This window comes from Sparus aurata, chromosome 2 (genome assembly GCF_900880675.1).
Source record: "Sparus aurata chromosome 2, fSpaAur1.1, whole genome shotgun sequence".
Classification (NCBI taxonomy): Eukaryota; Metazoa; Chordata; class Actinopteri; order Spariformes; family Sparidae; genus Sparus; species Sparus aurata.
Genome location: NC_044188.1, coordinates 19,047,898 through 19,073,910, shown reverse-complemented (window position 1 = coordinate 19,073,910; position 26,013 = coordinate 19,047,898). Strand labels below are relative to the sequence as shown.

Sequence of the window (26,013 nt, the reverse complement as noted above, 5' to 3'; positions counted from 1 at the left end):
TAACCAACTCTAGGGATTCACACAAATTCAGCACCAACCGTCTGCACCCACTCACCACACGTTGTCTGAGATGACACCTGGAAATAAGGTGAGTCTCTGAAGTGATGAGCTCATCAAAGAGCCAATAGCGGGGCTGAAAAAAAAAAAAGATGAGGTTGCACGCTGGAGGGCAAGGTGGCCAATTGCTCCTGTGCGCTCCAATCGCATGTGTGGCTGTGATGACACTGAAACCTCTTAGAATTAAGTGACAGCTGCCGGGATCACAAGGGCACAGAGTAAGAAATTAAATCCCAGAGCGGGTAAGGGCAGTGCTGGCAGGAGAAGCTTGAAAAATAGTGGGTATGATGACACACAGACTCAGCTCCAATTCATGTCTTGCCTGCAAGAAGCTGCTGTAAATATATATATATATTGCACCATCTACCAACTTATCAATTACATCTTTCTTACATGATTGTTTGTCCCTTACACCCCATCAAAAAACATCCCTTAGAGTATTTTTGGATACTGAAATACCTTCAATATTTCACACACAAATCACAATGTGTCACAAAGTGTTTATTTTAATATTTAATATTAATGCATGAAGGGAGGCTGAGAAAAAGGTCTTTTCAATGTAAGGAAACAGGAAACAGGCATATGAAACAATTCTGAGCATAACTACAAATACATCAAGGAAAGTCTCTTTAATTTTTCAAACATTAAAACATCCTGAACTGGGATTCAGTGTGTTTTTACATAGTCTTTCCTAGCTAGCCCTGGGTCTTGGTACAGTCGTACGGTTTCCACCACTGTGCAAACTGCAGGACTTTTTTCCTCTGATCGTCAAAGTTCTCTCTTATCGGCTTTCTCCAACGACGCGGCTCCAAGTCCATCATGCCTCCAACTACTTCCTGTGAGGGGACGAGAGATTTATCACATTGAAATGTTTCTATAAAAGAACTGGAAGTCATGTATTGCCCAGTCATTTGACAGTGAAGTTTGTTTGACGAAATTTCTGTAACCAAAAACATGAACACATAATGGCAAAGCTTTAATGCACATGCACGGACCTTGCCGAAGTAATGAGGAAACTTCTGTTCATTTTCAATGACATGAGCAAATCCTCCCTGAAGTCCAAAGTCAACAGCAAAGTATGGCAGACCTCGAGGAACCTAAGAGGCATTAAACAAACATTTAACAGGGATGATATAAGGAGGTTAAAAAGGTAACAAGTAAGGCGAGAAAGAGCACAGGAAATAGAAAAAGACAAAAGGGAACGTACAGCGTGGCGGATGTCTTTCGAAGAGAGGTCGACAACCTTCTTGTTCATGGCCCATTCCTCGTCACACTCCATGATAGCTTTCTAAAGGAACACAGAGACTGTGTCAATCCCATCCCGACAATACTTCTGTCTCATGTGAAACCTTACAAAATTAACTAAATCAGAGGGATAAAGTGAACACACACACACACACACACACACAAACACACACACACACACACACACACACACAGACCTTAAAGTATATGGGTGCCATATCACCCAGTTCTCGGGGTAGCGGGATACACTCAAGGACCAAGTGTTGTCTCCTGCGTAGGTTCATGTGCGTCTCCATGAATACACAGTCCAGCTCCTGGGACTCAAACATACGCACCAAAGTACGGCGGAACAGCTGAGGACAGGAAAGCGGAACAGAAGTGAACTCCATTAAATTTTAATCATTCTTGTTTGAAATGATTGAAAGCGGCATTCGGTTCTGATTATATCTGACACTGCTGCGGTCAGAGACATTGTCATTTTAGCCTGGACTGATATGACGTGAAGTGCTGATTGGCTAACCTGCATTTCTGACCATACGTCCTCGTCCAATCCAGTGGCAGAGCAGTGATGCTGGAGAGGACAGATGAGACAGTGGCCCTCTGCCATGGACACTCCTGCAGGCAGGCTCACGTACGCCTGGACACAAGTTGCCAAAACAAAAGCGTTACAGAAAACACTGAGAAAATGCATCGATTAATCATTACATTAATTATTTCTCGATTTTTCATTCAACAATCATTTTGGGTAATCTTTTAAGAATAAAATTGTAAACTCTGGTTTCAGCTTCAACATTATAAAGATTTATTCTTTTAAGCTTGCAGATTAAATATAAATTGGTTTTGGGTGGATAGAACAACACACTTCAATTGGCAATAGAGACATTTTTTAGCTTCAACTTATAATTCTCAGGTAGATATTGACCCCACAGTGTGGTGGCTGATGCAAAATGACACCATCCATGTATAGATTGGTTCCCTATAAACCCAACTTTGACTATGCTATTTAGTCTGCCCATCAGGACAGATTCCTGCAAAAATCAAGGCAGCAGTACATCACAAAGGAAAGTGTTGACTAAATTGGGGTTTTTATGGTTGTTTTTTGCTTTGGACAGAAGCCAGGCTGCCAATGCTGTCTTTGCCAGCAGCTGAAACAGTATGCCACAGGGAAATGCTAGGGAGAGGCAAAGTTGAAAAGTTTAATATTACTGCTTTAAAGGCAACATTTAGAGCAATGATACTTTCATAGGTCTAAAGGCCCCCACACACCACCCAGACGTCCAACTGCCATATCCGACCACTCCGTTGCCTCTTGTCTGACCCGTTCGGCAGAAAAGTTGCATTGAACACACCGCTTCGACGTTCTGCCTACGCCACAGTAGCGTGTACGTTCTGCGCTTGCGCGACATGTAATAAGCGGGTGGCGCTTGTGTTGTGAGTTGTAAACGAGAACCTTATGCACGCAACTCTCTTTACTTTCGATCAAAACGAAACTTAACTATTTCCGATAAAAAACAGCTGCATACTAAACATGCAGTGAGGCATTACAAATTTACACAAATTAATTCGTCCTGAACGGACATAACAACTAGTCTGGTGCCACTACTGCAAAACATGAAAACAAGAAATGACGGAACGGAGTGCATAGAAAAACAAAGCGCACACAGTATTCCGTCCCTCCCACACACCGCGCTGATTCGCTAGCACACTGCCAATCAGAACGGCTATTCAGCTGGCACACAACCAATCAGAGGATCCAATGGCTCAGACGTCCGACGGCCCTCCTACTCAGACTTCGCATGCTCAGTCGGATCCAACAACATCTGCGCGGCTCCGAAAGCTTCCGACAGAGCCGAACACACCAAACATATATGTTCCCGACCTTGTCCGAGTCTCTCCAAACGCTTCAGACGTCCAACGGTTGGGCTGGTGTGTTCCTGCCTTAACAATGTATTTCTCAATTAAGATGAGTTGAGTTATTAAGGTTTCTTTCCAATCCGGTTTTTTCATCATGTAGTTATTCATATTCCTGCAAACATGATCATAACAGTATCCAGGTGTGTCTTCACCATCTCAACAGCTATGAGATGGTTCAGAAACATGTATATGGTGTTTATATGCAACAGTGTCCTGGTTTCTATTGAAGTACTTCCAGTGAAATATCCAGGTTACTCAAAGGTCTTATCCAGGTTTCTGGTACCGTAATAAGTTGTATACATGCAAAAAATAACCAAGATACTTAAAAATCCTGATCATAACCAGTCAATGATTTACATGTTTGCTTGTTAAACAATTTAAACAATACATCCATTATCAAAATGGACTCACAAGTCACTGAAGAGGCTAATGATTTCAGTACAAACTCCCTTGCCCAGTCCCCTATGTTCCCTCTTACCTTGCTCCCTATAGCCACGATGAGATGCTTCTGGAGCTCTTGGCTGCTGAAGCAGTGCTGGCACTTCTCCATGGAGACAGCCAGCCTCCTACTCTCGCCGATGGCTTTGCTCCGCATGCGCTCCTCCTCCCTGCCCTCGCCCTCCCGCTGCGCCGCACCCGACACAAACATGTCATCCAGCGTGTAGTTGTCGCCGTCTGTCTTCCCCATCATCTGGAGAGTGGAGTGGAGCAAAAGTGGTGGCAATGGAGAGGAGAAATGGTGAATGCTGTTCAACAGGAGTGTGATTATTCTTGGCCTAACATGCTAATGTATAAATGACCACAGTCTGGGCATAAACAATTGTTTTCTTGCTACATTTTGGATCTATTCAATTATTATTTGTGCACAAAAAATGTCGCTTTCATGTTTCATTTTTAAGCTTGAAAACAAAACAGATTCTAAAACTGACGCTTTTTCAAACAGGAAAGAAAGTCATGCTAATCTTTAAAAATGACTGTAGAGACACCGACTGTCCTTAGAAACTGGCTGGTAGCTTCACTGACGCAATATTACAGTCTGTGCTGTTTCCACGCCTGTGTGTGCGTGCGTGTGTGTGATGTGCGCGTACTGCCCTGTATGTAAGTTGGTCTGCGCGTGTTAAACAGTGTGAGGCAGTACGTTGAGTATCGACTCCGGTGTTTCTACGTCTGAGTCTTGTCACCATGGCGACCGGGCAACAGGTTGGAATCTGTGTGTGTGTGTGTGTGTGTGTGTGTGTGTGTGTGTGTGAGTGAGTGTGTGAGTGTGTGAGAGAGAGAGAGAGAGAGAGAGAGAGAGAGAGAGAGAGAGAGAGAGAGAGAGAGAGAGAGAGAGAGAGAGAGGGGCAAGCATGGCTAAAGTGTGTGTGTGCATGAGTCGCTGTGTAGGAGTGAGTGAGTGAGTGAGAGTGAAAATTGGATTAGTTTAGTGACAGCGTGAGAGGGAGTGTGTGTGTGTGTGGGAGTGAGTGAGTGAGTGAGTGAGTGTGTGCAAAGGAAAGTACCTAAGTGTGCAGCAGGATTACAGGTTTATTCACACACACACACACACACACACACACACACACACACACACACACACACACACACACACACACACACACAAATGCCATCACACACTTACATGCAGACTAATTATGGAGAATATGAGAGTAATAAATCAACGTCAGGTTCGCTGCTGTCGATTATGTCTTAGCTAATGAGAAACGGACGCACTGTTGATGCAGTTTTAAATTATAGATTGTGGATTCAGCATGCAGCCGGAGAGTGGAGGGAATTAACATATGTCTGGCACACTACTCATGTTTTATTGATAAATACACTACGATAACTCTCGAGACAATGCTAGTCTGCTAACTTAGCAGACTCCGTCTCTGACCAATGGATAAAACTGGTATTTATAGAAGCCCTGCCATGGTAACTGTAGATGTATTTTCAGTGTCACTCTTTGTAGGTGCAGACCATGTGTGTGTGTATATATCTCCTATATCCCCTTGTTTATTAATGCTTCCTTTTCCCACACACACACACACACACACACACACACACACGCACACACGCACGCACGCACACACGCACGCGCGCACACACGCACGCGCGCACACACACACACACACGTCAGGAGGATTTTCACACTATTTGTTGTCCTATTCCTACGTACAGGGAGAAGGAGTAAACAAGAAGAAAAGAGAAGAAGAAATGTGTCTCAGCTCGCGGAGAAGTGCAGTCTGTAAGAGTGCAGATAGACTGACAGGCACACCACAACCTGCCAGTACCCATCTGCTGCTGTGCATCTATTTCAAGCACACAGAGGAAGACAGAGTTGCAGAGAGACGCAGAGATGCAAGAGTAGTAGTGGAGAGGAATGGATAATGCCACAGAGTTAAATGCATAACGATCTGACAGAACGGAACCTGAGCGTCTACCTGTTCAGGGTGGCCGATACATTCACCAAGTTTAACTGATCGCGTCTTTCCGCTAAAAAAACAGGGCTCTGCTACCTGTAAGCTTTCCGTTGCACTCCGGTCCAGTCCCGAACCCCAGGTAGTATTAGCAGAGATGTTTATATGTCCATACATGTGTTCACGTGTTTCTGTAAGCCTCTGTAATTACTCACAACTGCTCTTGCCTCCTTTGCAATATTTGATCAGATATTTAAAGACTTTTACTCAAGTATGAAGGGTGACCCAAGTAACATTTTACCACAATATCTTTACTTTTACTCTGATTACTTGGATACTTTTTAACACGCTGGTTAACAGACTGCTCAAATGACTCAGCCCTATTGCTCTTATTCTAAAAAGATGAACTAGTCTTAAGAACATCAATTAAATGTGTACAGATACAGAGATCACCTGTCATTTAGATCAGACATTAGAGTAGATGGTAGGAATCAAAAAAAATTTACAAAAAAGAGTGCAAGCCAACTTCATCGGCCTAATGCGAGTTTACAAACTTTAGGTACAAAGAGTTCTGACCTGCACTGATTCATTACTTTCAACCCAACTTGCCTGCTGTGTCCTAAATAAATTAAAACAGCTTTCAACAGACGAGTTGAAGAACCTGCCACTGAGTTGAGTTCACGCAATACTCTGACTAACTCTGAGGTGGCGTCCACAGTGACTGATCAGAGAAGAAACACACAGAAGAAAGTGGTAACAGCGACCGGGGCTCTATGAAAATATGGAAACCCGGCAAGACCACAGCAGCGGTACTCTAGTGTGCTTTAAAGGGAACCGCAGGTGTGCTTTGAGGATTAAAAGATAAAAGAAAAACATTTCAAATAATATTTGATTACAGTGTTATTAGCACACTGTCTTTGATGCCATAATTGCACTCTAAAGCTGCAATCTTGTGATAACAACAGCTCTTAGGTTGCCAGACAGTGAAAAACTTGCCCTTGTGTTGCCAGAGTGGGGCATAACTGATATGAGCCCTACAATGCCAAGTTGTCAATCATCTCATCGAGTTTTTGACCTCTGGTAGCACTATGGACCCCTTTGAATACAAGTGGGCCCTTGTATTTGTCTCATGCACACACACAAACACACAGTCCAGCAAATTGTTTCACACTGGTCCACTCATTTCCGGGTAGAAACAACTGATAGCTGGTAAACTTTCAATCAAGTAGGATTCTAACTTTTTAGGAAAAATTGTGTTTTATGATTAAGGAAAGTCATTTATCATGAATCATGTCAGATTGGTGGGCAACACTGAATGTAAGCATATATTTACTTGTTCACAAGAAAAATGGTTACCCTGTTCAGTCTGGTAATAGTTATCAATATCATAGGTTTCTTACCTTGGCAGCCATGCGGGAGTAAAGGGCATTCTGATCCTGTGAAGTGCTCATCTTCTCTCTCCTCACCATCTCCTTCAGACCCACATTGTCATCATCCTGGAAGTAGCGCACACGCTCGCCATCAACATGAGTCTCAATCTGAAGAGAGAGGGAAAGACAAGAATGTAAAAAAAAGAAGCAAGACGGTGAAAAGATAAATTCAGGGGATATTTGATGCTGCATGTAAAAGACACAATCTTAAAATCACATCCTTGAAAGGGAGGATTTAGAATAGGCTTGGGCGATAAACCGAAAATTTACCGATACCGAAATTTACAACGATAACTGACGTCATTTTGCCCATGTCGGTATATTCGGTGTCATAGGCCTAACATCCACTAGGGACAGGGGGACATGTCCCCCCCCCCCCCCACTTTCCGAAATCCCGTTTTTGTCCCCCCCACTTTTATTTAATCCAGCGGAGGAGTAGCTCTCAAGCATCTGATACTCAAACATTAGGTCTACTTGATTAATATACCCAGCTTATGTGCTTATTTTACGTTAATTTGATGGCAAACTCCGCCCGCTGATGCAACACCAGCTATGCCAGGTTAGTAATCAAGTGAACCCACTCTCGCTGTGAGACGCGGACAGTTTGTGTAATGATGCTGCGTTCAAAGGCTGCAACAGGCCACTGTCTTCGGCCGGCCGGTCCATTGATCAAACATTTGTGTTTTGTTTTTTATTAACTCAAAATAATGACTGCATTTCCAGCTGGAAAACGCGCATCTCTCTCCTCCCTCCATTGTTGTTTGCACTTGTGTCTCTGCTAGGTCTGACACGTGAGTGTCCTCATGCTGGAAAACGTGACTTCTCGCGTACGTGACGTCACTCCCCGAGACGCAAGAAGAAAGCAAAATATATATTTTTACTAAGGAAAATGACAAAACTAGTAACGCGTTACCGGCATCACTGATTGTGTAGCTTAAGTGCAACATGGAGCATGAAGATGTAAAGAAAAAAATAAAAACAGTAGAATTAACTTTGAGCAAGTTTGGAGGAAAGTCGGAGGTGTGGACCCATTTTAAACAAGTCGTGGGCCGTGATAATAACATGTGTCGGCTTTGTCGAGTGCATTAAGTGCGGCACTTGTTGCATCATTCATTAAAATTTCTGTAGTTCAAACAACTCGCAATTGTAGTCGAGAACGTCAGTTATAACAGCCCACGTATTAAACAGTTGTCAGGTTTAAATCGGCCTCGGGCTCATAATTACATTCAATTATGGGCTCGGACACAACGTGCACGGACTCGGGTCGGGCTTGATTCTAAGCTCTACTCGGGTCCAGCCGCGACTTTACTGAGGTTCACCCAGTGTGAGCAGCAGGAGGACGGTCAGCTCACCTCCCAGAACATGGCACTGAATCGCTGGAAACTGATTTAGGGAACTTCATCAAATTACTTAGCATAAATATATTAATACAAAATAATTGCAGTTCTTTCAATATCTTCCATGACATGGGGCCCAGTGACTCCAGCAGCAGATTGTATTAGTAAACTGGACGAATGAGACACAGCTATGTTTATTGTACTTTAGTGCTTCCTCTATTTTATATGAGTATTAATATGCAGAAATCTAAAATAAAAAAAATGTCAAATGTAAACTGTGCCAAAAGACTGTTGCAACAAGTCAAGGTAACACATCCAACCTCTTCCACCACCTGCAGTACAACCACGTGATTCAATTCGAAGAAATAAAAAAAGCGAGAAGCGATCAGGGCCAGCTAAAAGTGTTAGAATTTGTTTATAAGAGACTGTATTTTTAATACTTTGTGTTTGAAGGAAATTTAAGTTATTTTATACTTTTAAACTTGTTCAGTTGTCATTTCAAGTAATCTGTGCTTTTCAGCTGTTCAATCGTGTGCTTATCAGTTGTTTTTAATTACTAAATAAATAATATAAATCTTAACTACAGTGTACTTCTACAGTCCTTCAAAGGGGGGGGGGGGGGGGGGGGTTACTTATTTATCGTTCATTTATCGTTATCGAGGTGAGTTGCTCAATATATCGTGATATTGATTTGAGGCCATATCGCCCAGCCCTAATTTAGAAGGTGAGAAACAACAGTGGAGAGAAGAAAGAGGGGGGAAAACAGACAGACAGAGATGGATGGACCTGAGAAAGACAGACTGATCCTGGGGGAAACAGACAGACAGTAAAGGAGACTGGACCACTTAATAGATTTCTAATAACTATAAACAAAAAATGTACTGGAGAGCTTTGTTTACATTACACACGTTTCAACTTAGAGTCAGGTGGAGTTGCTGCTCTCATTACACACTCTGATAAACATCAAATGACAAGGAACAAATAGCAGGACACAAACCTCATTTAATCTCAATACCACTGTCTTCTAACTGTAACAGTGTGCAGGATCCTCTTTATCTTTGCTCTCAGTGGTGACTTTCAAGATTTATTTTTACATGTGTGCACCAGCTTCCAAATTCCTTTATGAAAAGCTTCTGTCCCTTCTGTCCTGTCATTTGTTTTTCTACCGTCTTTCCACCCATCATCCCTCTCTCTTTACCGCTTTCTTCTTCCGCCGTCCTCCATGGGGCTCCTGAGGTCCAGAAGGGGCATTGACGGGCCAGGCCCGACCTGATTGGTCTGTTCTGAACAGCAGGACTTCCTGGTCTTCACTGGAGCGACCTGCAGCCTGAAAAACCAAGACACAGCCAGGACATTTTTCACTTTTGTTTGTTTTTGTTTAAAGACTGACAGTTTTCCCAAACAGTATTTTCATGTATGCACATTTTGGGAATTAAACAGAAAAAGGATAATAAAAATAACAATGTTTGATGATGGGAAACATCCAACAAATGACTGAAATGGTCACCTGTCTGCAACCAATCCTGAGGTCAGAAATGCTACAATTTGCTGATCATATTTACTAAAACATGAATGATCGTAATATGTGAATCAAAATGATACAAATTAAATTGCAATTGGCAGTGTGCTTTAATTAGTATTGTAACATTTTACCAATTGAACCAACTTGTCGGTCTCATTGTGTATTTAAGGGCGCTCTTTGGCTCTTTTGTCCACAACCCAAAGATATTCAGTTTACCTCACACAGAGAAGTAAAGAAAGCTTTTTGACTTTATTCGATAATCAGAACAGTTCGCAATTAATTAAATAGTTGAAAGCTAACCCAGTAATTCGTTAATCATTGCAGTTGTTTTAATAATTGAGTAATTTAAAAAAATCCAAAAAAAATGAAAACTTAAGTTTACAAACTTCATGAGTAAAATTAATAAAATCTGCTGCTTCAGTGCCTATTTAGCACACAGGTCCATGTTTTTCATGGATCAAAAAGTTTGCTTGTTATGAGGAGCTGAAGTCTCAACTGCCACTTCTGGAGATTTTCTTGATTTTTGCAGAAAATATAAACAGGACACCTTCTCATCTTTTCAAGTTGCTCTCACTTGAGTACTTTGTTGGTGGAAGTCAATTAGATTGAGAAGAAAAAGCAGTCTAATGTACCCGCAGCTGTGGTCAGAATGGACATTCAGCAAAGACTGAAATTGGACCTGACATGTCAGGATGGACAGCCAAAAACAAGAACACGTTGGGAGTAGCAGAGAGGATGGGAGACAGCCCCAAGAGAATGAAACTGGATTGGAAAGGAAAGAAATGATTGAAGGGAATATTTCCCCTGCTCTAGTTCAGCCTTTCAAGGCTCCACATGCGGAGAAAAAAAACTGAGCATGAGCCAAACAGGCAACAAAAGTCAAGAAAACACTGAATAAGGAAGACGAGCCAAAAGTTTTCCATAACAAGACAAATTAGAAGGGTCTCCAATGAGTGCAAATCAACAGCACTCCATCTCTAGGAGGGCTGAAGTACCGCTCATCTGGTAAGTGCACTAAAACAAAGAATTATGACATCTTCTCTGAAGGGTGACTAAGGATTTCACCATCATCTTTTAATTTGACAGGACAACTTTAGTGGGGATGAATCTGGCCTAACTTGAAAATGATGATATACAGCTTATATAAATAGTCCATGTGTTTATAAAGTTGTCTGGAGTCAGATAATGTTGGAAATATACCTCCACTTATATACGTGTGTGCGCGTGTGCATGCATTTCCAAAGAGGGGAGTTAAAGCAGTGCTGAAGTGTCAGGGTGCTGCCATCGCTCTGTGTTAATTGCTTGCACTACAGACGCAGACAGGATGGCACATATAACCTCCTCTGCCTCCACCTCAATCTGTCTCGTTCTCCTTCTTTCACTCACATAAACTCGGGGCCACACTCTGAATGACCCCTGGTAAGAGAGACATTTGTTTCCCATTACGCTGCGCTAAAATGCCAAACAGGAGCCGTTTCCATACGGACGTCAAGACGTAAAAGCCGAGCTGCAGAGAGTCTTCAAACAAACAAATTCCTTTTAAAAAGCAGTCAGACGTAGCAGCGGAGAATTTAGTTTCATTTGAAGACGAGTGTGTGTGTGTGTGTGTGTGTGTGTGTGTGTGTGTGCGTGTGCGTGTGAGGCACTTTTCCGCCCTGCACAGTGAGAGAGATGGATGCTGCCGTAGCCTGCTGTGATTGTGTGTGTGTGTTTGGTTGTGCAGTTTAGAAAAGATATGGCCTTGAGTATTTGGATTAGCATTTAGACTACGGGAGAGGAAAAAGAAGCAGCCAGCAGATAAATCTGACACAGCAAGATTCAGCGAGTGTGTAAGAGTCGAGTTAAGTGCTGTGTGCAACTCGGTATCTGTTTCTGTGTTTGCATCTGTTTACATATGTGCGTGATCTGAGAGTGAGTGTATACTGTATGTATCCAAGTTTGGGCAATGCGTCTGTATCGAGACATGTAAAAATGAGCAGTGTTTTAGATACAGTGAAGTGTGTGTCAGAGTCTATGTGTGTGCACGTTGGAGACATAGTAAATCTGAGAGAGACAGTTGTAAGCACAGAGGGAAACTGATCTCAGGAAACAGTAAGTCTTGTTAAGAAAGAGACAGATAAAAAGAGGAGAAATGGAGTAGAGAAAATGTATCTCCAGGGAAAACAGTCGTCTTTTCTTCCATCATTTTCGAACTGTCCTATCATGTTTACCGAACTGTGGGTTGCTCTCCGTCTTGTCCGATCAATTATTAAAAACTTGCTAAAATTAATAAAAAAGTCTCAAAAGACAACCCAATTATTGGTTGAAGCTGCTAATGCTAATATTTGCCCTTGCTGACACTAGTTCAGTTTAATTAGTTTGACAATGGCCATGACAATGCACGTTTTAACAGACCTGCTTTGATTTAGCCGTTTCCTGTAGCTTCATGCGGGCAGCATGGCTCTCTTTGGCTTCATGTGCTGCGTCCAGCTGCGATTTTAGCTTCTCAACCATGGCCTGAAACACACAGACACAGACAGAAATCCAAAAAAAGTTCAAAGTTAGTCAACAATGCTGTGTACAGGTTTATGGTTATACACAAGCTGTTGATACAGTGATGAGGACAAAATAACAATACATAACAATAATCAAAAATTCAAATAATATATAGCTGCAAATTTCTTAACGCATTTAGTTTCTGTAAGTGCTTTTTGATGACTGGCTGTATAAGAAACACTAAAGAAGCCTGAAAGAAGAAAACATCTGTCTGAAACAGACACAGAAGCTCTTCGGTTATACAGCCGTAACAGATACCAAAACCCTTAGATACAAGGCATAAAAGTTGAGCACATGACTGCGAAAGGCACTTAACACAAACACTCATGAAGAGGTTTGGGAATATCGGCTTGATTGCTTAGTCGTGTAGGGAGATGCTGGATGTCACGTTGATAACACTTAGCATTGTAGTGTGTGTGTGTGTGTGTGTGTGTGTGTGTGTGTGTGTGTGTGTGTGTGTGTGTGTGTTGTAGAAGACTGTTCTTTAACGCTCTCTATAAAAGATCCCAGATGTATTGACATGTAAAGACGCGGACAGAGTGAAAGTTAAGTGCACGGATCAATGAAGGCTATAAATCAATGGATCCCCTGATGTGCTAAATCAACGTGTTGAGAGAAATCTTTTTTTAAGCGCTACAGTTTTTCATATCGACAAATACTTGTATAGTAAGAGTCAAATACCGTATATTGATTATCAGGTTCCATTTCTTTATCTTGATTATATTTATATTCTCCATTAAAGGTCACTGTGAATGATAGTAACGTAGCGATGACCAACTTACCGTGTTGCCCATGATCTCTGCTTTCACCAGTTTGGCTCCCAGTTTGTTCATCTCCTCCTCTGACAGCAGGGGAACCTCTTCCTCTTCCTCCTCTTCCTCCTCACTTTCACTCTCACTCCTATGGTAAACATGAAGAGGAGAGTTTGAACCAAAACCGAGAGGCTGAAAGGGACATTTAAAATATGAAAAAGACCTCAATGTAATACTCGTGAAACACAAACACTCCGTCATGTATTTACTACGTCACCACCTCATTTCCTCGAGCTTTCTGCCGCATCTCACCCCCTGAACAACAGGATCTAATGACTTAATTATTCCACACTAATAATAGTCCTAAACCCTCTGATAGGAAACTTATTTGTGAAGTTTTTAAGTTAACCATTTAGTTGTTTTCCTCCACACTCTCACACTGTTCATCTGTTATGATTCATTTGAGTCTTCCTGCCCCCCAGAGATCATTACAGCCCTGCCTGGGAGGATCTGAGCTGCAGCTCGGGAAGCATCGTTCTAGGCTATTACACTTCTCATAGCCTCATTTCATTCTGCTGCCACACTGCAGACTCATTTCATGCTGCAGGGGTTCTGTGTGCTGGTTTACCCAAACAACTTAGCCTAATGAGGCAACGCACAGAACAACTACGGAGGCTTTGCAGAGCAGTGATACTCCGACATCTGGCCTACAACGGCACGATATATTGGGACTGCCATGAAAATAAGAAAACATAAAAGTTTCTGTGCCACTGAGTGTTGTAGCAGTTTAGTGCCCCTTTAAATGAGACAACATAATCATGTATGTTGTAGATATAGAAAGGTTAGTTAAAATAATGCTTCACACAGAAAGACAGATATTGGGACAGAAATAGAACAGATAATATATGAGTTCCAGGCTCAGAGTTCAGAGGGAGTTTTTCTGGGAAATTCAAGATTAATGTTCAAAAGCAGATAAGCAGGTCCCATGAAACTAACTAAGCACACATGTGAAGACATGGAAGAGATTACAGTGAGAAAGTACCTGGTAAGGTTGTTATGTGAAAACATTAACACAATCTAACACAATTTGATGCTGTTATGTTTTGTGCTCCATTAACGCATGTAGTTTTTGCTGTGCATGTGGCCCCGTTATTAATCAAACTTGTACCTTGTACTCAATGTAATTTTTACATTTGAAGCTTCAGACGAGGCTTTCACCTACAGCTTCTGTCGTCATATTTTAATCATAACCTTCATGACATTAATTTGTACGAGGAAAAAAACCCTCGAACAATATCTTAGATATTCTCCATGTATGTGTTAAAGCACTGTGTGCATGTCACTTTATCAGGCCAATTAGTCTAATTTCCTTGTCAAATCTTGTCAAATATCGATGCAGATTCCCTCCGCTAGCTCAGAATTCATCTTCTTTTCAAAATAAAAGCTCAAAGATGCTGTAACAGCTGTTGGGTATTCAACAAGAACACAAAGTACTGGTTTAAATCAGCAGGTGCAAAGGAGTTTAAATAGTGTGTTTATACTGTCATGATTGTGACAGCCAGGTTCATGTGAGTGGTCAATAGCAGGACTGGGAAATAGCAATAACACAACTGATTCACTGATAATGTCGACCCAAATGCACATGCAAGTGGAATATTCAATCAATCCAATAGTGTTTGAAAAGACAACACAATAAAAGGCTTAAAACCTTGATGTCGTTACAGCAGCTTTATCGCCACGCAGACCGCCTTGAGGATCAGTTACAGTGTTCCCAGGATCCCTCTCTTTCTGCTGCTGTGGTTTTTCCGTGGTGTCAGATTCTCGGGCAGGATTGCTGCTCTTTTTCCAGGTTGGAATGCCGGTGTAACGAGGACCAGAGTCTTCATCATCGGAACTGGGTTTCAGAAACCCTGCCACCGGCCTTGTTGGACGAGGACGGTGCTGTGGAGCTACACAGGAAAGAAATTATAAAGCACCTTAAGCCTTTCCAAGACTGCGTAAGACATCTGATGAAATAACTTTTGTTTCCTGATTTGTGACATTGAGCAGTCTGACCCAAACTGTAAATACAGTCACTGCTGTCTGTTTACTTTTGCACAGCTTGACATCCATTAGAAAAGGCCTCGACATCAACCCACCTTCACCACTGTCATCATCCTCTGAGGGTTTGAGGAAGCGGCTTTTTAGTGACCCAAGAGAGGACGAACGGTGACTCCAATTTTCTCCTGATGATGATGATGATGATGCAACATCGGGCCTCTCTCTTTCTCTATCCCTCTCTCTGTCTCTTTCATTGTCCCGGTTTCTTCCTCCGTCCCTCTCCCTGTCATTCCCTCTATCTCTTTCACTATCTCGATACCTCTCTCTGTCTCTTTCATCATCTCTGTCTCTTTCTCCATCCCTATCCCTGTCTCTCCCTCCATCTCTTTCACTGTCTCTATCTCTCTCTCTATGTCTGTCCCTCTCTCTAAACCTGTCTCCGTCTCGACTTCTCTCTTCCTCCCTACCTCGATACCCTCCCCTCTCCCTCTCCTCGCCTCTCCCATCACGGTATCTCGCTCTGTCTGCGGGTGACGAATCCCTTTCCCTTTCGTTTCTTCTCCACCGATTTCTCTCTGCCCCATCCTCCTCTTGTTTTCTCCATTTCTCTCTGGACTCATTTTCCTCTCTCCTCCAGCCACCTCTTGCCATTCTGTCTCCCTCTTCTCCCAGTCCTCCTCCTCTCCTCTGTCCATACACAGCTTTCTCTGCATCGGCAAGTCTCTGCTGAAATTCCTCCATTGACTAGAAAAGAAGAAGACACAAGACATATTACAATACAGGAATACTTCTTGAGGTTTTGCAGTTCAAATGACCACAAATACTAGGACCGCATGATACAGTAAAAAAGTCATATTGAAGAGATTTTGAGAAATACTACAACTGTAATATGATTCACGATTAGTTGGAATGATAATTTATGCATCACATTTTTCATTTTCGTCTACCTGCATCATTTCACTGGAGGTCGAAAGGTGCATGATATATAAAACAAAGTTAAAAACTGGCTAGCTACCTGATCGCGGTAGTATTTATTTGTAGTATTATATCATTATCTGCAAAAACCTGCAGGTTACTATGAGTTACAGCACGTTAAGGGGTTTTTCACTGGCCCTCTGGTGGAATTCTATAAATATGTCTGCGATGTAGTTTCAGAGAAGTCCACTCTGTTAAGCCAGACAAACAGCTGCTTAAGAATAATTCACGACGGTTGCTGTTGCCACGCATAACCACCCTAAGCAATCCATTTTTGATGACCTGGAAATGAGATTTAACCATTGACTGTTTTTTCACCAGAATCGCATAGGCTACTCACCCATTTAATGCAATTAATATTGTACTCATTGGGAAAATATGTTTACCATAGACACAAATCAGTTCCCTGTATCAGTTCAAAAGTGATCAGTCTCAGATCAGAACAACCACATAAATCCTTGTTTACTCAAATCGGTTAAACTGAGTCCTCAAATTTCACCATCTACACAGCTGTTCTTGCATAATCTCCACTACAACTGCCAAAATTAACATTACGCCGAGTGAGAGCTCGGGCTCGGACACAACTGATAAAGTCTCTGACTCTGCGAATTACACAAAAGCACGCTAAAGCACACACCATTAAGATGATGTTGTGACACACAAAACACAAAGATTATATTGTAAATGATAAGGTAGAATAACAGTTTATTAAATACAAGATGCCCCTGCCTAAGGAGAAGAAACACAAATGAGGTGAACTGCTACAGCTGCTGAGTTCTCACAAAGGCAAAAGAAAGCGCACACACACACGCACGCACACACACAGATATGCACACAATGTTCTGACAGTGACAGTTTCAATGCTGTCAGCTGGAAGAACAAATGCTGACACTGCTGAAAGTAACTTAACAAAGGACACTGGGCACTGGGTGTTTGTGTGTGAGTGTGTGTGTGCGTGTATGAACCCACAGTGTAACTGAGTAACATTTTTAGGTCCAAATTTGCAATAAACTGAATAATGTTCAACGTTCTCATCAGTTCAGTATCTTTTTCTTGTAACCATATGTGCTGTATTGTGCATGTGAATGCATGAGATGCCAGTGTGCCATCAATTCTCACTCCGTATCTTTCAGCCACCACTTCTTTGAAGCTGCGCTGCTCCCTCTCTGCCTGCTCCTTCATCCTCTGTTGGCTCTTCCTCAGCCAGCTCAGACCTCCATCATTCACCACTGGACCTGCAGAAGCTGAGGGAATAAAACGGGTACAAGAAGGGACATTCAAAATCTTCAGTGAGTCAGTCACATCTTTCACATTCTTATTTACATACGCATTTCAAGACAAGTAAAACAACATTTACTGTCACACTGGCCAGCGGTGGACTATAATTACTATTAATACTTGCAATTAATTAATACTGCACTTCAGTACAAATTCTAGGAATGTGTACTTTACTTGAGTGTTTTTCCATGTAAAGCTTATTTAAACTTCTACTTCACTACATTACAGAGGCAAATGTTATATTTTTGTATTCAACTTCATCTATCTGAGAGCTTTAGTTACTACAGAATAGTAATTCCACAAAAATGTAATTCATGCCCATGAATGATTAAAGAGGAAAAGGAAAGAGCAGATCGAGTGAAATAAACGTCATTGACCAGAGTCATTGTGTTTGTGAACATGACGATGTTTAATCATCTGCTTTAAAATGTAGATGGACCAAAACAGTTATTCACAAACCTGTTTTATGACATTTTTGTTAACATTCACTAATCTAACATTTTACACCTGCTACGGATCAGTGTGAAGAAGAACCGTGGTGCACAAGTGTCTCTTTTGTTCATCTACAAATCGGTCTGTCAGCAAACACAGAACTAGTGTTTGAATTGCTTTGCTCTTGTCGCACCACTTCAAGCTGCATATTGTCTCTTCAAAATGATTCTGCACCTGACAACACAACACCTGATCATTCACCAGCATGTATTTTGTAGGATCTAAACAAAACAAAGTGTATCCAATGCTTACAAACAAACACATACACACGCGCACACACACACACACACACACACACACACACACACACACACACACGCGCACACACACGCGCACACACACGCGCGCGCACACACGCGCACACACACGCACGCACACCTTCTAAAAATGTTCATACTCCAATGAGATAAACAAACTGGCACACAGCTTGAAGGGGATAAGTAAGCAAACAAATGTGTGTGCGATGTTTGCATCATCTTACTTTGCCATGTGGTTAGAATAAAGCTTACAACAGAGAGGCCATGCCAACTCTAGAGGGAACTGTACTCACTGTGTAGAGATAACAGACACATGAACACATACCTGCATTTGCTTGTCAGCTTAACACAGCTTACCCTCGCTCTCTCTCCGTCCGTCTCCCTTTAATGAAATCCCTGACTCAAAAGCTCTTCCTTGCTCTATCTGTCCTCTCATTCATGCTGCATTTTCTGCACACGTAATTATATTCAAGTCCTCTCTGGTCTTTAAAATTCTCCGACATTCTGGCAAACCCTCCAGCTCACTCAAACGAATGCTTGCAGGTCATTAGAATTAAAGGAGCAAGGGACAGATTATTCTCATTTACCTGTCAAAAATAACTTGTATGTAACATGTAACTTCAAGGCCAACATGGATGAGAAATACTTAAAGGGCACGAAAAAGATCAACAAACCCACAACAGCTGCATAAACTGAGGAGAGTTGTGTGATACAATCACAAGCAAAAGCAGTACAGCCAACATCTCAATCACTATTTTCAGCGAGTAAATATAATAATTGGTGCCTTGGTAAAGTGTGCCCTTTTTTAAGCGCATGTTTAAGCTGGCTGATCTTAGTATAGACTGACAGATATATCTGTATCCCCAAAAATATTCTTTTTAGAGACTGTAATGCAAAAAAAGATTTTTGTGGTCATTTATAATGATGACATTCCTGGTGAAGTGTGTCGTTTCATTGCATTGATGACATTTTAGACAGTGGTGTTTGTTGTTAAACTGTGAAATGTCCTGACTTTGTCACAAGTGTCTGTGACAAAGAACAAGGTCCGAAAAATGTGTGTTTGTCAGCCTTAGGGGTAAAATGAGAGAGGGGGTGAAAAATGGGCACAGTGAAGAGCGTGACCGCTCAAAATTGCACACTGTTATTCCTTTTTTTATCTTTTTTTTCACTTGAGGGGAATAGTGAGGAAATAGTTGGGCAACAAAATGTTCAATACTGGAGCCGCACTGCACTCTGGTCTACCAAGAGCTCTGTTTCTTCTACAACTTCTGTGTTTGATGATTTCACTTTGATTTCACCAAGATTCAATCAATGTTTATGGCATTTTTCACATAGCTGGAAAACGTTCTGCTGTCTAACTCCTGGGCATGCCTCAACAGACTGATCTCTGTTCTTACCTTTCTTTGCTGCAGAACCAGCCATCTCTACTGGGGGCAGACCACTTCCTCCATCTTTCCAGTATGGGTTTAGCTCCAATTTGTGCAAACCAGCCTAAGGGAACCACAAACACACACACACACATACAACTGAATCATTTATGCATAGTGTTAATAACACAACAGGAGTACAAATACTGAAAATTCAGACAAAAACACCCTGCAGATAACAATAGGTATGCACACACACACATGATAACAATAGGTATGCACACACACACACACACACACACAGTCCAAGAGGGGCCAACCTCTGTTACCTTGGTAACCACACAGTTGGTAAATTGAGGAGACTGACTACACACATTGTTTTCACATATTGCACAATCCACACACACACAAACAAGGGCATTATTTACACACACAGTCCTTTTGCATTAAGATTCAAACAACAGATATAAGTGAGTCCGCCAGCTGAGGTCACCATATGTATCAGCTGTCTACACCCTCTCTGGGCCGACAGCGGACCAGGAGCCACAGTAGATGGGATTTTGAGATAAGAAATTGGACAGAAAGGTGAAAAATATACACACACAGACCTGTTCAATGGCCTGAGCCTTTGCCCTCTCCTCTTCTTTCAGACGTTCTTTCTCAGCTCTTCTCTCTGTCGTGGACGTGGTACTCATCGCCAGGAAGTCAAAGGTCATCCATTCGTCTCTCTAGGGGAGGGAGACAGACAGTTTCCATGGGTTAAACAAAGACAGAGTAAGCTGTATAGATCAAGAGAAGATCAATGACCACTTAGTAGCAACTCAACACCAAAGAGGTACGCCCCCACGCACATACAGCACAAAAACAAAAGCCAAATAAACCCTTTCAAAGCATTTAAATATTTGCAACTTATCGGTGATGCAGGATGGTAATATGGGTAAATATGTTTGCTTCTATAGCAGATTGAAAAAGAATAAGAAGAGAGGTGTATGTTAGATGTAAATACAGTGTCACCATGAGACACTTGCGCTCTTTTTAGCTTCTTGATTTCTGCAGCTTTATCGTTTACAAATTGTATGGATTTTACTAATTGGAGGACGAGAGGAAGAGAAGTATCTGTGGAACCGGGCAAGTAAGTTACCTGGACATTCTGGGCTGGGCTGATGTTATTCTCTGGGGGCTTGGATTCATCAGGAACCTGCCAGGCTTTAGCAGCTTGTGTCTGTGGCTGAGCTTCAACCCAGCCATCCTCTGAGTCCTGACAGGCAGAACGAGGAATGAAAACAATGATTAAGAAGTTAAACAGTATGAGAGATTGTTACATCTAATAAGAAAAAGCACTGAAAAGAATAAACAAAGGATGAGACCCCAAGTCAAACATACTCCTGAGCTGTCACTAGAGCCATCTCCTGCCTCTGCTGCAGTCTTCTTCTCCTTCTTCGCTTTCTTCTTCTTCTCCTTTTTTTTCTTCTCCTTTTTCTCCTTCTTCTTCTTCCTGCTCTTCACAGACCCATCCTGAAGGGGATTCAGATTCCATGAGTTAGGTTTAATTTCAACATTTGCACTATTGCTTGGTACTAAGACACATTATTATCATAAAGCCAGCATAAATAAACCATTTGTCTCCGGTTTTGGTTTTTTGGTATGTGTGTCTCCACAAAGGCAGACCATCAAGGGCTGTGTATCCCAAAAGCATGACTGACTACACCAGGCGTCATCGTAGTTGTTTGGCATCGCTATCATTATCATTAAGGTTGGAAAGTGGAGGTTCTGTATGACACTGCTGACAATATAGTCAACACTGTTTTGGGGCACAATATGGCTGCGACTTGGTATAGAGTTATTAAGCAGTTTATGGTGTTGTACATTTCTAAATACACGCTATGCTGGTTTTATATGCACAATCAGAATTGGAACACTGAATTGGAAGAACTCTGTATCCTACTTCTTTAATCTCCTGCAGCCTCTGATTAATCTCAGGGAGCATCCATGTGTCCTCCCCTCTCTGCCTCTTCAGCTCCTTCCTCTTCTCTTCCTTGTCGTACTGCTGCTTAGCCTGTAGGACATGATGGAAAAAAGCATTATTAAAAATAAAGGTACACATGGGCTGCAACAGTAGGCGATTTTCACTGCTATAACCATGTCACAAAATTAGGGATGCACATGATGGGTTTTTTTCACCCGATATAATAACTGATAATTACCTTATTCTTGTAGCAGATACTGATAAAATAACCAATAACAGAAACCAACATTTGTATGCTTTTTCATGCACACCTGAGAGTAAGGAAGTCAAAGATGTAGTAGGCAAATATGTTTTTTTATATTCCATAGCTGTGGTAAAATGTTATGATTAACTGACGAGATGTTTGGCTCATGTCTACATTGCGTGGTTCTACACAGGTGCAGCAGTTCAGCGTTATGAGCACGACAACAGTGTGTTTGTTGTTCTTCTTCTCTGTTTTATTATTTCATGGTATTACACAATCATTATTATCAATTACCATGACTCTTCGAAGAATGAAAATTTGAGGATTTTCTGGAAACGCTTTTTTTGTAATTTCACAAATACTCTGCCCTGACAAACATGTAACTTGATATACACTTGAAGTATATATATCAATATATATTTGATTACAGTAATATGGTAGAATTCAATACTGTAGATATGTACACAGCAAATTGATCTTCAATCTTCATACTACGGTATAGCTTAAATTGGTTTACCGTAGCAATGCTAGTACACAAACATTTGCATTTTCAGAAACTTCTATCTGATGGCAATCAAGTGCAGAGCTGTACTGATCCTTAAAGGTTTAAAAATAATAATAAACAGGGACATTTTTCTCATCACAGAAGGAAGGACATTGTCTTCGCAAGTCTACATTGCCATGATGCTGCTGATAAAAGTTATGATTTTCAAATATTTGAGCATCTATCTGCACATTTCTCTCCACTGGATGCAATGACAATGACAGCAATGAGTTCATGAGTCAATATGAGCCAGTTACTCCTCAAACTTTAACGCGGAATGAATCAGACCCAGCCACACTCAGCTTCAGCCAATCCGAGGACAGGTGAGCCGGGCAGATAATGTGTTTACGACCTTAAGTGCTCATCTACAGGAAGCATCATTTGTCTGCATCATCTGCTCTAGTGTTGCTGTTGTGTATCTGGCAACTGTGCAAACACAGCTGTGCGGCAAAAAGATAACGGATAGTTAAATGCCTGTATGCGTCTGTCATTACTAAAAAAGAGGCTGCGACCATGACTTAAAGCCTCTATAAAATACAGCCTATCTGCCCCAGCAGTGTTTGTTCTCTAATTTCCTGCCTAAAGACAGTTAAACAGTATCCAACAGTCCAGGCACAGGCACAACGAGGTTAATGTGAAGGCACACCGGTGCTGTTAGCTTTTAAAGACAGCGGGAGAGATGGAAAGAAACACACAGATAGCAATTTACATCCCGGATAAAGATAATAGTGTACAAAGACACAGCTGAGCAGCTGGATCCTGTCCTAACATTAACGTGCCGTTAGTCGTTAGCCTACTTAGCTTGTTAGCTTCAATTCCGAAGAGAAGGGTGTGATTTAAACAGCAACAGAAGCAAATAAAACCGACCGCAAATTGCTTACAGGGTTGTTCGCTACAAAGCTAATAGTTTATACCTTTTCAATTGCCTCCTGTCGTGCCTGTCGTTTACTAGCCTTCCTTTCGTCGATGCTGCCCGAACTCTCAAAACTGACACCGTGCGCCGCCATGACACTATCGTAAATGCTTTCGCTAGATGTCGTAAAGGGCTGACTTGTCGCAAAGAGACAGGACCACAGCAGTGTTGTTTTTTTTTAATTATCGGTATTTATTGACCAAATTTCAATTGTTACATGACGTTTTTTTTAATTGACAAATGATCATTTATATATATATGTATAAATATATGTACGTATATATATAAATATATATATATACATATATATATATGAATATATATATATACATATATATATATATATATAAATATATATACATCAAATATCTATCATATCTAAATCTCTATACTATATCTCCTACTCTCCTCTATATATATCTCCCTCTCCCTATCTCTCTCCCATTCTCATCCTCTCCTATCTCCTATACCCTATCCCTCTCTCTCTCTCTCCTCTCCTCTCTCCCTCTCCCTCTCTCTCTCTCTCCTCTCCCTCTCTCTTCTCTCCCTCTCCCTCCCTCTCTCTCTTCCCTCTCCCTCTACCTCCTCTCTCTCCCTCTCTCTCTCTCTCCCTCTCCCTCTCTCCCTCTCTCTCTCCCCTCTCTCTCTCTCTCTCCCTCTCTCTCTCTCTCTCTCTTCCTCCTCTCTCTCCCTCCTCTCTCTCTCTCTCTCTCTCTTCTCTCTCTCTCTTATGATATATATCTATATATTATACACTAATATATGATATATCTATATATTATATATTATAATATAGATATATATATATATATACATATATATATGATATATATATATATATATGATATATATATATATATATATATAGTAGATATACTTGAAAATATTGTCAATTGTCAGGCTGCAGACACACAGCACTAGCCTGGAATGCCCAACATGTAAAGAAAGAAAGTTACTGTCTGATTACTATGACTCTTGAGTGTAAACCTGCTGGAAACAGGACTGTAAATTAGGTTTTACCTCAGGGTATGTTTACCCAGTCTCTCTGTAAATGTAACCAGTAAAAGGCTTGGGACATGCTGATATGGCCTCTATGTATATGGCTATGAGTATAAAGAAACTATATACTATGTGTCAAGTCATCTTATATGCATTGCTATATTCCCCTCAGAGGGCTTTACAATCTGTACACTCCTTTTCAATTGATTCTGCAAAAAAATGAGAGCGATCTCATGAAGAGCAACCGAGGATCTTCAAGGATGTACAGACATGCAATATCTATGTTATATATAGGACAAAAGAAGTAACGTTGTAGGCCTATAATACTCATTGTGAAATTACTATTACTACAAAATAAGAAATAAAAAATAAAAAAAACTGACAGCCTCCACACTCCGCTTGTGCCAGTCAGGGCTTTGTGTACGTCAGTCAATTTAGTTTGGTGCATGTTGGCATTGTCTTGTTGAAACAATGAAGATCTTTCCCTAAAAAGTTGAAAGGACTCTATTGTGTGAAATATCATTGTATTCTGTAGCATTAAGATGAGTTAGAATGAGCCCAGTTAATCAAAAACAGCCTCAGACCAAATGCTCATTAAAGCATGCGGACAAATACTTTTGGTCGTATAAAACCCACACTTATTTTATGCCATTAAATTCCTCCGTGGAATTATTTCCTTTTCAATGCTGCACAGTCACACACTGATCCATTAGGGAGGGAACTGTTGCATATTATTTTAGTACAAACATCTCTAGACAACTGTGCGCTGAAGATTGTGAATGTCTTGTGGCCTGTCAAATCAATGGGCTCAGCCTGGGGAGACATACCTTTAAATTTTAATTATCCCTCCAAATGTCAAGTGACTGTGACTTAACAACTACAATGCACGCACTGTAACACTACTACACACACATACACATTATTGTGCATGAAACTACACTCTCTCTCTCACACACACACCAAAAGTGCAGGCGGCCTTACCTTAATCAATAAACCACTGTCAATAAAAGCACCACAATGTGTTTGCCTGTGTGGCTCCCAGAAGACTGAGGAGTCGTAGGGATAATTTACCAGGGGCCGCTGACCAATTACTCACCTCCACAACAAACAACCACACTACGCTCCTCTGCCATCAATACCCCATTATCCTACAATTCATTCCATCTTTACATCAGAATAAGAATCAGAATACTTTATTAATCCCGGGGGGAAATTGTTTTTGTTACAGATGCTCCATGCAAGGTAGAAATAGAAATACAGCATGAATGGAAACAAGAGATAAAGATAAGGATATAAATAAAATTAAAGTAGACAATAAAATAAAAATCTGAAAAAATAAAGTAGACAATCTGGAAATATATCCAATATACAGTGAAATAATATATCCAATATACAGTGAAATAGTTGTAGTGTTAAATTACAGTTTGTTTTTTTTTTATATATAAATAGCCATTTGAGTCTGATCAACAGAAAGAGGAGTTTACTGGCCACAGGTAGGAATGACTTCCTGTGGCGCTCAGTGAGGCATTTGGGAGCAATTAGTCTTTCGCTGAAGGTGCTCCTCTGTTTGACCAGTGTGTTGTGGAGAGGGTGAGAGCCATACTGCAACTTTGACAGCATCCTCCTGTCTGACACTGCTGTGAGTCCAGCTCCACTCCCACAATGTCACTGGCCCTCCTGATCAGCTTGTTGAGTCTGTTGGCATCTGCTACTTTCAGTCTGCTGCCCCAGCACACAACAGTAAACA

General features: G+C 41.3%; 1 protein-coding gene across 1 annotated transcript; it reads right to left on the bottom strand.

Moving 5' to 3' along the window:
• Positions 1-537: 537 nt before the first annotated feature.
• Positions 538-23,419, bottom strand: cwf19l2 (CWF19 like cell cycle control factor 2). The gene is made up of 19 exons (XM_030407597.1): positions 23,269-23,419; positions 21,546-21,656; positions 20,984-21,115; positions 20,742-20,858; positions 20,209-20,328; positions 19,631-19,724; positions 17,326-17,450; positions 15,330-15,975; positions 14,900-15,140; positions 13,222-13,339; positions 12,299-12,400; positions 9,581-9,709; positions 7,016-7,153; positions 3,695-3,907; positions 1,823-1,939; positions 1,500-1,655; positions 1,265-1,345; positions 1,053-1,154; positions 538-893 (listed from the first exon to the last, which is right to left on the bottom strand). Exons 1-19 carry the CDS (start codon positions 23,359-23,361, stop codon positions 753-755), a joined length of 2,976 nt encoding a protein of 991 aa, XP_030263457.1. The 5' UTR covers positions 23,362-23,419; the 3' UTR covers positions 538-752.
• Between the last annotated feature and the right edge of the window lie 2,594 nt (positions 23,420-26,013).

What these genes read in the sequence shown, in the direction of transcription:
- cwf19l2 (XM_030407597.1), bottom strand. Translation starts at nt 23,361, where the DNA reads ATGGCGGCGCACGGTGTCAGTTTTGAGAGTTCGGGCAGCATCGACGAA. An exon ending in GCTCTAGTGACAGCTCAGGA is followed by an intron (nt 20,859 to 20,983) that starts GTATGTTTGACT and finishes TCTGCCTGTCAG; the next exon opens with GACTCAGAGGATGGCTGGGT. An exon ending in GCCCAGCCCAGAATGTCCAG is followed by an intron (nt 20,329 to 20,741) that starts GTAACTTACTTG and finishes TCCCTCCCCTAG; the next exon opens with AGAGACGAATGGATGACCTT.